Source organism: Neolamprologus brichardi, chromosome 7 (assembly GCF_056152115.1).
Source record: "Neolamprologus brichardi isolate AB-2024 chromosome 7, ASM5615211v1, whole genome shotgun sequence".
NCBI lineage: Eukaryota > Metazoa > Chordata > Actinopteri > Cichliformes > Cichlidae > Neolamprologus > Neolamprologus brichardi.
This window is the reverse complement of record NC_142110.1, coordinates 19,630,579-19,644,920: the sequence shown is the minus strand read 5'-3', so window position 1 is coordinate 19,644,920 and position 14,342 is coordinate 19,630,579. Positions and strand designations below refer to the sequence as shown.

General features: G+C 41.8%; 1 protein-coding gene across 1 annotated transcript in view; it reads left to right on the top strand.

Annotated features, from left to right (window-relative positions):
- ppm1h (protein phosphatase, Mg2+/Mn2+ dependent, 1H) overlaps nt 1-14,342 on the top strand; it is a 44,456-nt gene extending 30,114 nt beyond the window's left edge. Inside the window, exons 7-10 of the mRNA XM_006782477.3 lie at nt 4,992-5,055; nt 6,876-6,983; nt 11,833-11,984; nt 12,325-14,342. Coding sequence (XP_006782540.2) covers nt 4,992-5,055; nt 6,876-6,983; nt 11,833-11,984; nt 12,325-12,472 — 472 coding nt within the window. The 3' untranslated portion in view covers nt 12,473-14,342. The remainder of the gene's footprint in view (nt 1-4,991; nt 5,056-6,875; nt 6,984-11,832; nt 11,985-12,324) is intronic.

Below are 14,342 nucleotides of genomic sequence, written 5' to 3'. Positions count from 1 at the left end.
CATGACAGAGCCTCTGCCATGTTTTACAGTTGGCTACAGACACTCACTGTTGTACCTCTTAGCTGACTTCCTCCTTACATCCTGATAACGATTTGACCGCTTTTAAAGTTTGAATAATTCATAAGTCAGTTTTCCTTTTCAACAAGGGGAAAAAACATTCTTCCAAAAATGCTCAGGTACAAGGATGGGGTTAAAAAGCAGCCAATATCCAAAGAAAATCTTTGAAAGACCTTCAGAGAGCCTTTTATGAAGTTTGTGGATATGATTGTATTCTTATTAACTAATGACTCATGCATGCAAGCACACACAGACACATGTAAAGAGAGAGGGGATGAGAAAAATCTAACGCTCAAAACCAGATGCTTGTTTCGAAGTGCAGGTGCAGGTGTATTATTATTATTATTATTATTATTATTATTATTATTATTATTATTATTATTATTATTATTATTCACGTATCTGGTTTGTGGTGGTGGACCACAGTAAGTATTGATGCTCTACTTGAGGTGTGACTAATTCTTATAAAAGACTCACTGTTTTAGGAAATTGAACTGGTAACCTGTGCTGACACTGAGAGTGTGTAATATAGTTTTAAAAACAGGTTTTTTTTATCCATTATTAATAATTACAGATCATTTAAGTTGATATGTAGAATGATCCCTTATTAAAAATCCCCAAACTAGTGGAAAAGGCTTTTCAGTTTAGAAAGCCTGCTTTTTAATGTGATTCTAATCAGACTTCTGCATCTCAGTCAGGATGCTCTGGGCTCTTAAATAGGATTTCAGTGCCGTTTGTGTCACTTGCACTGCGACATACGTTGGCAGCATTCTATCCAGAGCTGGCTGAGATACTAAGCAGAATCCATGCAATGACTGGCAGAGCTAATTATTGTGTGTTTTATGTTTTGTAATGTTTCTACAAAACTACTCGTATTGCTATGCAGACGCATTTACAGGAGAGACACTCCTATCGAAGGAAAGCGTGAACTGAGGATGAAGTGGGTGACTGACGAGAGTTGAGCAGTATATATTTTTTTGACTCCACCTCCATGAAGTGGTGTTTTATGGCTCTGCTCAGTTGAAGCAGATGTAGGTCAGTCAGTGGCTGCACTTCTTATTGGGCCCAAAACTCTCACTCAGTCTGCCTGCTTACTGTCTGAGCAGCAGAGACAGCCTGTGATGTATTTTTAATCAGGTTCTACCCATAACCCAGTTATGGCTCAATTTCACCCGGACTAAGTCTGGGCCTTAAATTAGTACCCTGTCAGCTGCTGTAGCTAATTGATCTGAAGTGCACGGCTCTGACTTAACTGTGTCATCGTCTATAGGTGCAGATTATATGCTGTATAGGGAGAGAGGATCTTTTTTTTTTTTTATCTTTCTTCAGCTTGATGTCTGTGCATGTATATGTGTATGTGCAGCCTGTGTGCCCACATGCTGTGAGTGCGTAGGCGTACGCTGGCGTCCAATTCCCTCAAAGGCATCCGTGATCAAGGCTGCAGTCTAATGAAGGCATACAGGCCTGCAGCCCACCTCTCTGTCTCCCTCCCTCGCTTTCTTTACCTCCCCTCCCTCGGCCAGTTGGACCAGATTGAGGTTCTGGCGTTGGCATCGTAGGCTGTAATAGTGGTCATTGGCCGGCATGGCAGGCTGTGTTATTTGCCCAGAATGATGGATGTTGAGCAGTCGGCCGTGTTCGCCGTAATGTAGACGCTGCGGTAACACAGGCGGGCAGGTGGAGGGAGGGAAGGAGGTTGGGGAAGAGGGGTGGGTGGCTGGAGTAAGGAAAAAGAAAAAGAAGTAAATGGATTGAGGTAAGATGTAAAGATTGATAAACAGATGAAGGAAGGGTGATTGGTATGTTGTGTTGGTCACAAAGGAGGGAAGGGATGAATGACAGTGAATGGCTGTGAAGCACAAACAGTCGTATCAGTGGCATTCACTCAAAAGTCTTTAAGGTATACTTTTCTTCTTACAGAGTGTTGTATGTAAGAAGAAAAATAAATTACCATGGTCAGCCTTGAAAACAATACTGGGTTCTTGTGGGCAAACACTTTTTTCAAGGTACTTGGCAAATAGATTTTTCCAGGCATCTCGGGAAAACGCACCTCGTCTCATCTGCTTCTCTCTCTTCATGTAATCCCACACTGACTCCAAGACGCTGAGATCGGGGCTCTGTGGGGGCCAGACCATCTGTTGCAGGCCTCCTTGTTGCTAGAGATGGTTCTTCATGACTGTGGATGCATGTTTTGGGTTGTTGTCAAGCTGCAGAATGAATGAATTTGGGGGCTGATTAGATATCTCCCTGATTATAGCGTGCGATGCGTCTAAACAGCCATAGTGCTGAAAACTTCACAAAGTGCTGTATTAATTTCGCCCGCCTGGAATCTCTCTGTCTTCCAGCCCTCCATCTGCTCCTTCTTTCTTTTTCCATTATGGCTTTGTATTGGTATGACTGATGCCTACAGCTTGCATTAGAGGAGTCGCTGGGTCACTGCCATTTTCTCTGGCCTTGCTTCGCTCTTGAAAGCACCTCTCAATCTATCAAGGTTGACCAAAAAAAAAAATTTTTTTAAACCAACTGTCAATTGCACTAATTTGTGTGACTCATCCAGTGCTGACACGGCCTGTTACAATGTCACCTCAGTATCTGTTGACAGGTGTGTATATATAGCAGTGTGTAAGCGAGTTATGACGCAGCGCATGCACTGCCAATGTTTTTCTGTCACCCCCTCTTTGCAGCGGGCGGAGGTGACACCACCTTCTTCCCTCCTGTCCACCTTTTAGTCACCTGCAGGGAAAACATGATACAACCCCTTCTGCCATCTTTCCCTGGTGTGCCCGCCCCCCTTTTAGTCACATGCTGCAATGTATCAGGCAACCAAACATCCTGCGGTGCTTTACAATACTGCAAAGTTTCATACTGAACCAATACCAAGTAAATACAGGGTCAATAAAAGGCAGGTCATGTAGGAGAGACTTATGAGATGAATCATCATTAATTTGCCAATTCTGAACCCATTTTCACCAATAAATCCCTGTGATTTTTATTTTTACTTTACATTTCATGTATTTTGATTTGGGGTTTTTGAAGATCTGGAGTGTAAATGTACCTGCCTCTACAGCACTTTACTGTAGGTTAGACGTGCCCAATTGATCTGATACCAATACCAATTCCAGCGGTAGTATTGATACTGTCGATATCTGGTTCCATTCGCCCACCTCTAACATCCCCTGAGCTGGGAAGCTGTCGGCATCAGTGTGGTCAAACAGCGCGGCACTTGAGCAACTTTCTTTGCTGTTTTTAGAACTCAGTGTCCCAGAGCAAGGAGCAGGTATCATAACAGGATTAATGTGTATCTTTCTCATTCTGTCACACTCTTGTTATCTCGAGTCAGACAGGCTGGATTCGCTGTAAACACTCGTCTCGAGGGGGAGGCCGTCCCTGACAGCAGGCTCTGGGGATTTATCCAAGACATCTTTGAAATAATGACAGGAATGCGTGTCTCTGTGTCGTAGTTTTTGTTTGTTGTTTGTTGTTTTTTTCAGGAGATTTGACAAATCTTGAAGGTGAAACGGTAAAACAAAAGAAGTTTTAAGTGGCACAGCAGAAGTAGCACCTCTTCTTCTTTCTTTTTTTTTAACAAAAACAGTGAACCCTCTCTCGGTAACTGGTTTTAAGTTTCGTATCACCGGTCCTGCTATTTTAGATCTAAGAAACTGATGAGGAAATCCTTCTGAAGGCTCTTATTTGGTAATACAGCTCTCCTCGCTTAGATGAGGCTCTAGACTGTATTCCTGTGTTTGTGGGCTGTGTTCTCTGTGATAGTTCTTGCTTTCACAGTAAAAAAAAAAAAAAAGTGCTGAGTGCAGCAGTGTAGCGCTCGCCTAAGGTGGAAACATATGGTCTCTCTGAGTGAAACCAGCAGTAATGTAGAAACCATCCTGGTCCCCGCTAATCTGAAGTACATGGACTGTGGTGTGCTGGGCAGACTTGGGTCACATTCACAAATGAAACATTTGTCTTTTTAGCAGCTTTTCAAACTAAACATTTATTTTCAGGAAATATCCCTACATGAAAAACATCCCCCGATTCACATTAGGCCGCTTTTATGACCATTCTGAATATTCTTTTCCTCGCTCCCTGTGATCTGACGGCTAAAATAAAGAGAAACCTGTGTTTCTAATTGTATTTTCAACCAAGTCAGCGCTCGCTCAAGAGCCAGAACTTTATTCACAGCACCTGGTGCGAGTTCTGAATGGAAAACTCTGACCTGGCAGCTCTCGTGGAAATTGGCTGGGTTTTGTTATGTATCTGGTACAGTAAAGTTACACAGCTGCCCCTGTGAAGTACAGCTGCTCGCAGATGAATAGGAGCACACGCACCACGAGCAAGAGTGCTGGGTTTCTTCACTTCGACTTTCCGAATTGTAAAGGTGAAAAGTGTATCTCTTAGATCTGTGATGAATACAGCAAGCATTGTACAGTCTTCCTCCTCACAGCGCAGCTCTGTCTGGTCCCAGTGTGAAGATGGTAAATTATTCATTAGTTCGCGTGGGGAGTTTAAAGAGTGCTCTGAGAACAGGAGGATGGAAAGTGTGGATTCTCTTGCATCATTTTAGCTGCTTTACTTTCAGACCTTCAGAAGCGTACACGCGCAGGCGCCACAGACAGTTGCAGAAAACCAACAGTGCACCTAGACTGTCTCGTGCAGGCGTCTTCTTTGTCGCTAGGGATACCTTCACAGGATCAGTTAGAAACGGGGGGAAAAAGAAAGTGAGAGAATTAAGCTAAGGATCTCTGTGTGTTTGTGTGAATTTTTAACTCTGCCTTTTCTCTCTCTGTGCCAGTCCCCTCGTGTCAGCAGCAGGGCCTGTGGGAAGGAGAGAGGGTGGGGGTATGGAAGTGAAGTAGCTCTAGGGCATGTGTGTGCAGCCTGCTATAAACAGGAAGAAAAAAAAACCATTAACGTGTTCTGTATTCTTTGCACAGGGCATATAAAACCATAGAGGAAGATGACCTAAAGTTTCCCCTGATCTACGGTGAAGGGAAGAAGGTAAGAAGTGCTTCCACAGCCTCATGTGCCATGCATGTAATCAAAGCTCACCAGGGCATCATTAGTACACCCGACCTCACATCACCCAAATCGCTGTGTAGAGACATTCCTGGCCTTTTTGAATCCTGCACAACATGTAGCACAAACGAGCTCTCTGAGGACTTATTATTATGTCTTTCAGCCAATTTAAAAACAAAAAACGAAAAAAAAAATAGTCAAAGGTCTAATGTGATGGTCTTATCTGAGTTGTGTGTTAGATGGATCTGATGAAAGGTAACATATGTTAACTGAATATATCAATACTGAAACACTGACTTGCACTAACAAAATCTTGTCAACGCTGAAAAAAGGGAAATGACACAGAACAAAAGGTCAAGAGTTTCCCCCTCGTTCAGTTACACTGTACACGCAGTGGTGTGTAGAAGCCTTTCGCTCTTTTTCTTTGACTTGAAAAGGTCAAAGGAGCAGTGTGATAGACCCGAATATGCTCTCGCCGTGCTCTTCCCCAGTTTTCACTTCCGTACATACAGAAAATAGATTTGAGTTTGACTGACAGCAGGGGAAAGATGTCACCCCCACAATATTCTGTGTGCCCACAACCGCATTCAGACTCACCCCGGCGCAGCTGCCGGTGCCCACGTCGTGTCCTCTCCCTTTGAAGTGAGGAGCGGAGATGGATGGCTAGATAGAGTGAGAGAGAGGAACGCCAGAACACTTCAAAGCCCCTGGTGCGCAGCCCTCTGGGCCCCGGCACTCTACAATTAATCCCAGGATGTTTTACCCCTTTCTCTGCTGGAGGAACCTTTCCACCACTTTAAAACACTCTCCCTGCGTCGTTCTGCATACTGATCCAAGCTCAGTCCTACTCGGCTCCTCTTGCGCTCGTGCCTAAAAGTCCTTTCTCTGTACAGTAGAGATTTCCAGACAATATGAATCAGCTTCAGGGAGGATCAAACAATCAGTATGTGATTGAAGTGCAGACTTTCAGCTTTAATTGCAGGATTTAAAAAAAAGGGGGGGGGAGCGTAGCACGGTGGTACAGTGGTTAGCACTGTTACCTCACAGAACCAAGGTCCTGGGTTTGAACCCACCATCTGTTGCTGTGAGGCATGTTCTCTCTGACATGTAGTTAGTTTAACTAGTTTTTCTGAATAGGCTCTAGATGCCTAATGGCTGTCTGTCTCTCAGTGCATTGATCCAAAGTGCTACATTTACTTATTTATACAGAATCCCACATTTTCAGAGGCTCAAAAGTAATTGGGCAAACTAACATAATTTAAAATCTAAGGGCTGTTTTTAATACTTTGCAGTCAGTGTCTGAAGTCTAAAACCCACAGACATAATTAAACAAACCCAAATGTTAACCACATGTTCCAAATATTTGGAAAAATTATAACGAATGGTAGAATTATTACCACAGGCTGATGTTGTTGACATCTATCTTCCTGGTTTATGTGCGACCTGCTCTACACATGGTGGTTTAGGCAAGATTTTAGATGTAAGATTTTCCTAAAAGCAAAGCGATTCACATAATCAAAACCTCTGGCTCGTTTCTAAACTGTTCACCAGTCATGGTGTCGTCAGGTTCTCCGATCGCTGCAGTTTGTGATGAAGAGCAGAAATGATGACCAAGCTTCAAAATGGAGACCCGAGTTTAAAAAGGCTTCCACTGTGGCCTTCTAGATAACATCTACATAACATCTCACTCATTATAAGACGATCAGTCATGGGCAGAAATGAAAATGCCTTTCGTAGAGTTTGTTGCTGCTTTGTTTGACTCATATGGAGGCTGTGCTTTAAATGCCTCTGATCTTTTCCAGGCTCGCGTACTGGCGACCATCGGGGTCACGAGAGGCCTCGGAGACCACAGTCTCAAAGTGCACGACTCCAACATTTACATTAAGCCCTTCCTGTCCTGCTGCCCAGAGGTACGCTCCAGTTTTACATTTTTGTGTCCTTCTCTATGTCTGCCTTGGTCATGTTGTTAGAATTTTTGCCTTACAGCAAAGAAGGAAAAAGGATTCAGAGTCCTTTCTGTTCGACCTGTCCAGTGGGTTTGGGCCTCTCGCCAAGTATTGACAAGAACAGGCTCTACCACCCTCTAGGCTCTCAAGGATATGCAGTCATGTGAAAAAATAAGTACATCCCATGGGAGGTTGTTGGCTTTTATGGCTTATCTGAACAACCAAACATTTGACAATCGTTGAAATACTGACTATAGATAACGATGATATTAACAAACACAACCACAGCAAATATGCAAAAATAGCCGAGACGGTGAGCGCACTACTTTTGTTTCCATCTTTTTTAGTTTTAAAATAACAAAGTAAGAGCAAAGACTGGCCACACACTGCACGGCCGTCCTTTGGCAAACTATTACAGATTACAAAAGCATTTTGTAAACAGCAGTCTTTCAGTTCTTTCTGTGGATTTTCTCCTGCAATTCTTATCTATAGGATACTAATTCTCTGAAACTCTTGGGCCGTTTTGTATGTATGACATATATAAAGGTTTCCGATAATGTGCGTTTCGGGGACTATGGGGCCACAGTGAAACCTTCAAACTTGAATGCCTTAAGCTTTTGTGGCTTTTGAGGTTTGTTTTGCATCATCGTATCCTCTTTCATCTTCAGTTTCTCTCTTTTTTCACAGGTGGTTTTCTTTTTGAAACAGCTGGTATTCAGTTGAATCTATTCTTCCCTAAACTAAAACGCTTCCCCCGGCCACTGGCCTCAGCACAAGTTGAAGGCCTTATCGATCCTCCCTCCTTGTGCTCAACAGTTAGAGAGGTGCTCTTTTAATGAAATTGCTGTTCAGATGGCCTTGTGTGATCTCCTAACACTCTTAGATAATGTGCGGAATACATATTTGAATCAATGACTGCAATGTGCCCAGTATCTGAGGCAGCGTAGCAACCTCCAAAATACAACATTTCTGTCAGTGTCCTTTATAGCTTGTATGAGGATTTTCTCCCACAGAGCTGCCCATGTCTCACCAATCAGGTCTAATGTTACTGTGGCCAGACAGTATCTTTGATTCATCTACCACACTTTAGGATGTTTGAATCTATGGCAACAAATCTGAAAATGTACCTACTTATTTTAAAAGCCACTTAAAAAATCTAAATCGTCTACAAAATATGAATTTTGTGTGCTATTCACTGAGTTTATAACCTGCCTTAATAGGAACAATTTCTGTGGGTTACACTTTTTCACATGACTGCATCAAATGCAATGATTACATCGTCTGTCACAAAGCAGAAGAAGAAAAACCTGGATGTTAGCAGTTGTAATGTACTTGTTTTTTACCTTCTCACTCTTCTCAAAGAGTCACCTTCATCGGTCACTTCACAGCATCTATCCTCCGTCAGGTTACATAAAGTTGTTGCTATAAAACAGTGGGTGTTTGGGTACAAAAATACAGAATGATGAAAGCAGAGCGCTCTTGTGGCACATACATCGCTTGGACTGTTAGTGAGGAAATCTGTGCCTACTCCTTTTTGGCCTTGTTGCTGCGTAGCTGCTGAATGACTAAAATCTGAGAGATATGTTAAGTTATTCTGGGGAAGGGAGCCAAAGTCTGGGTTAGGGTTTAAAATCCTTTGCATTTGAGCATGTGTCAGGAGGGGAAGAGAGAAAATGGAATAAAAGGAAAAGTCAGAACAAGAGTGGCAGTATGTTAACATTAGTGCAGTGTTTTAGAGGGGCTCTAGTTTTATATTACCCTCATTGTCTCAGCCGCCTGATATAACGAGAGCGCAGAGGTAACAGCTGATAGCCAGTAACAGGCGGCACTGTGAACTGTGCGGTCAACGTGTGCGTTGATGGTCCCTGCAGTGCAGTGGATTGCAAGAAGGAATCCACTGCACATGATTGCAGTAGTCATGAAAACCTGCACATTCTCTTGATCTTTAATTCATTGCACTCAAAGTTCAGTCATAGTTCAGCCTCCTTTTTTGATGTTCCTATAAGATGAGTGAAGTCAAGGTTTTTCCAGACGGAGCATAAAAACATGATTTCTGTATGAAAGACGTGGTATTCCTGAGCATTAAGGGGCCACAATAGACTCTTTTAGGCTTTAATAAACCCTTCAGGTTTTTCAGCTAATTCAGGGTAGCCTATCCCAGTCATAGGGTGAGAGGCAGGGTACACCTTGGATAGACCACCGGCCTCTCACAGGAGATATACAAACATTCAAAAAGAAGAACTTTCCCTGATATTGACTTCTTTTGACATCCACTAGTTTATATGTTCAAAGAAATGTGTAGGAGAGTGCCCTGCAGGGAATGTGAAAACGTCCTGCGGGGACATGTTTTCCCTGCGCACTGTCAAGTTCGAATTACAGACTTCTCTCAGGTTGTGAATAAAAAATAAATAAATAGAGCCTAATAAAACAGGCTGACCTTGGCAGTTTGAGTCATATTGACATAGAATTTGGGTATTTGAGTAAAAATCAGAGGATCGGGTCCTTCCCTCTTCTTGACATACTTTGTTGCCATTGAAATCTCCTTTGAGGTATTGGAATGCTGCCTCATAGATTGATAGTCTCGCTGTGTTTCTCTCTTTCAAAGCCTGACTTACTGTTCATCTCAAGGTTCCCCACAACATGGAGCCTTGTGATCCACACAGAACTCATTTTGCTAATCTTACAGTGACTCTCCCTGCTTGCGTGTGGTGTTCTGTTTTTAAAGTAGCCTAAGTTGGTGTGCCTGCTGTGAATAGGCAACGCCTCCACAGTAGCAAAAGAATTACTTGAAGCAACCAAACAAAAGCCATCCAAGGCCACTGGGTATTATTTTTGCCTGCTGTTTCAGAGTATGCTTCTGTTCGCCCATAGTAATTTGAAAGACTGTGCCTCACCAGAGTTGCCACAGTAACACGAGTTTCCCTGCTTCAGAATATCTTTGAAGGATTGAGACCATCAACATTGTTTAGACAAGTATATGGAGGCGGATGTGTTAAGAAAGTGGAGATTAAATGGAAAGATCATCCTAGTAATGTTTCTTCTGATATTTTGAGAGATTCATGTAGAGATATCCACACTAAGAGACTTGTTACAGTACAGGTAATCCACAAAACCGTTTACATTGTGTTCTGTGGCTGCCATTTTTTTTTTTTTTCTTATAATCTCAGTAGCTTATGTCAATAAAAATGTTGGGTGGTCCAGCACTCTGGTCCAGAATTGCTTGAAGCACGACAATGAAATTGGAAATCCCTTGACTTGGCATGTAGCGCTAATGATAGAGGAAAATTTTGGTTTCCAAGCTGTCAAATCTTTGAACAATACCAGTGACTGTGTAAAAGTCGGGGAGCAGTTCAGTAATCCATTTTTTCTTAAGTCACTGGTTAGTGACCCATTAGCAAACATTATAGTATACTCAGGAGATCGAGCAGGTCATCTTGTAATCGGAAGGTTAGTGGTTTGATCCCTGACTCCTCCACTCTGCATGGAAAAAGTACCCTTGGGCAAGGTAGTAAATCCTGAGTTACCCTCTGAGTGTTAATGTTAGACATAGAAAGCACTTAGGCATAGAAAAATTGCTTGTATGAATGCGGGTGGATGAGGCTTGAAGCAAGAAGCACTTTGAGTGCTCAAGTAAAGTAGAAAAGTGCTATAGATAAACCAGTCCATTTACCAATAAGATGGTGTGCTTTAATCGGATGTTTCATTATTACGCCATTTCCAGCTTCTCCTCTGCTTGCCTTCTGTATTGCATTGTGGGAAAGCATTGTAACACTGAAAGCCAGGAGCAGGGAGAGTAGCAGCACAGAAAAGAAGAGGCGTCAGTGACAACAGATACAACCCAGATTAAATCAGATACAGGAAGAAAGAAAAACCGCTGGGGTTGAGGCGGGTTTCAGAGCAGCCTGCAGAGGTGCCGAAGCTACATGTCCTGTATGAAACAGCCAAGACGGGTGGCAAAAGTACATACATTTGTCAGTTAAGCAGGAGTATACATACTTACTTAGGTGCTGTATTCTGCAATCACAACTTATTAACATATTATAACATATTAACCCCTGAGTATAATGTAATGAATCATGTGCACAGTAAGATTTGCAGTGAATCCTATGCGATAAGCACCAATGACGAATACAAAACAATCAATGACTCCTTGAAAATGCATGAACCAAAAAATAACATGCCTGTACATGAATATGCAAGGAGTAAAAAACAGAGGTAATTGTGTTAAAATGTGGGGAGTAAAAGTAAAAAGTTGTCAGAAAAATAAACAATTTTGCTCGAGTACAGAAATAAAGTGTCTGTGCTTCATTGCTTCCCACCTCTGACAGGCAGTATGTTGTGTAATAGAGTATCAGCTGAGACATCAGTTACAGAGATGAACTTCCAGGATATACTCTGAGCCTTGTGTACAGAGCAAATCCTCTGCTCTGTTAGTTTTGAAGTATTGAAGTTGCATCCCGTTCGTCTTGAAATTATTAAATGCTCATATTGCTGTAATTCGGATTCACCACCCTGGTATTAGAATATAATCTGGAGCAGTTTACCCTTTCAAGATTAAAGATAACCACTAGGAGGCCATGGCTAAGGCTTAAGACTGTTGTCCATTAATTACAGAGTGAGCATGTTGAACAGATGAACGTGCAGCACATTATAAAGTGCGTTGCAGCAGCTTTTTCAGGTTAAACACGGCTAAAATGCACAATTTACCATCTATACAATATTTTCTGTCTATAAATATGTAACGGATGTACAAGGTTTGTACAAACAGCAAAGTTTTACAATTCTTGCTTCTCTTTTTTTTTTCTAACTTCAGGTCAGAGTTTACCCTTTAGCACAGTGTGAGCATGGAGCCGATGACGTTCTGGTGCTGGGAACTGACGGACTGTGGGACGTCCTCTCCAACCAGGAAGTGGCTGAATCGGTCGGCTGTTTCCTGGCAAACTGCGACCCTGACGATCAGCACAGGCATGTTCACCCATCCCACACAGCTGCAGTCGCAGACAGGCCTGAACTTCCTCTCACCTCTGTCTTGTTTGGAGAGGGTGAACGTGGTTATCTTCTCACGATTACGCAAATTTCCAAACATTCAGATAATGATGTCAAAGAACAGCTCATTAACAGGATTCCCTCATTATTTCCTCAATGGTTTTACTTTTTTAATTTCTATTTGTTTTCATCTGACTGTGGGCAGAGGCATTTATTCAATGGCTGCACGTTGCCATTATTCCCTGTTCTGATCATTATCTAATTGAATATCGCCGTGTGATGCTGACACCGTAACTACTTCTCACTTTCGTTACCTCAGGTACACGATGGCAGCTCAAGACCTCATAATGAGAGCGAGGGGGGTGTTGAAGGATCGAGGCTGGAGGATAGCCAACGACAGATTAGGCTCCGGAGATGACATCTCTGTCTACATCATTCCCCTCATGTATGGAAACAAGCAGAACTAGCCAAGCTACGAAACCGCAGCCATCGCTGAAACACAACCCTGCCTTGACCTTTTAAACTTCACATGTGCAGTTTTACCTCATTCCTTGTTCCCCTTTTAAAAGTGCTTTTGTTTCTGCTCAGATCAAAAACTGATCTGTCTCAGTTTCACCCTGATTATCCTCAATCAGGGTGAAAACTCTCTCTCTCCCTTTTTTTAAATATTGAAAAGGAAACAATCATAAGAGTAGCTGTTAATGATTACTGTTATTATTGTTTTTTAATTCTCGTGGAAGCCATCCTTAGCTGTGTTTCGGGGGGCAAACCCTGTAAACCTGGACTCTCGAATGAGATGACGACATCTCAGGACTGCTGTTACTAACTAATGCACAATATTTAATAATGTGAAAATGTAAATAATCTGAAACACAAGACATTGGTTAAGTGTGTTTGGCTGAACACCTGTACAGTGTTTAACCCCCCCCCCCAAAAAAAAAAAACCTAAAGACTGTTGTAAATATGAATCATTCCAGCTCTGTTCCACGCACGCTTTTAACTTAGCCAGACTCAGCCATTCACTTTTCCACATCTCCCAGTGAAATGGGTGGGAAAAATGGGTTTCCTTCTGCTGACTTTCGGCTGTTACTTCTAATACTGCAGTTGCCATTTTTTTGCTCATTTGTACCATTGCGATACTGCGTTTGCTATTAAGGAGAGATTCTTTTTTTAAATGAAGACTACACTACCAGGTGGAGTGACACTTAAAAGATTTTGGCCCAATACATTTCACGCTCCTTATTTCTTTACTATTGTATTTATTTGAACATCAGTTGAGATCTACAAAGGAAAACAAACATGTTTGAGACATGTTCCTCCTTAAGCTGTCGTTCACCTGCTGCATGTGCCATCATTAAGCTACGTAGTCATCCTTTACAGCAGGGGCATCAAATATAAGGCCTTTGGTCTGGCAAAGACTCAATCTGGCCCACTGGATGGCTTTGGGATATGTGAAAGAGGACATAGCATTTCCCCTTATGAAGATCTCCCTTATTGCCAATTATAAGACACCGGTAATAATGTAACAGAGAGACAAAGATAAAAACAAAAAGGTTCCTGTTTTCTCACTCAACTTTTTTTTTAAATTAGTAAAAATAAAAATAAAACAAGACATTTTCTATGAATGAACAAAAACCTTCAGTTTTGTAATTACAAGAGCGCGGGGGGTAATGAGCCACCAGAAGCTTTTTTTGTCATTTTTACACATTTATTTATTTGCACTGACCGATTTCTCTTATTTCAAACAGCTACAGTTCTTTATCATGTAGAAAAATTAAAAATTGCACTTCTTTTTCTTATAGTAATTGGGATCAAATGTGTAGTCAAATGTCTTTACACTGACAGAATGAGAGGAGTATCGCTGGTTCGGACCAACTTAACATCAAAGTGGGCCGCATGTGGCCCATGATGTAAAAGGAGTTTGACATCCCTGCTTTACCTCATAGAACCTTTTCTCAGATTTATTGTTCTCATTTAAAAAAAAAAAAATCTAAATGTATAAATAACAGGTACCTGTAACGACGCTGATGTTACAGATGCATAAATCTGACCCGTCATGGCTAAACTTGTGTCTGAGCAGTCAACACAGTTCTTACGTTAAGGAGTGGGTTTCCATATTTTCTTTCAAATTGTACTTTTTTTATTTTTATTTTGAAGGTGAAAATGGTGAAACTGAGTAAATTTATTTAAATGTAAAAATGTAAATAACCTTTTCCAGCAGACAAACTCTCCCTTCCTTTTACTGTAAGTCACGCATATCTTACCAAAACCAAAACACACATGATTTGTACTGTTTTAGAACCCCATAGGAACAATAAAAAAAATTAATGTGAAAAA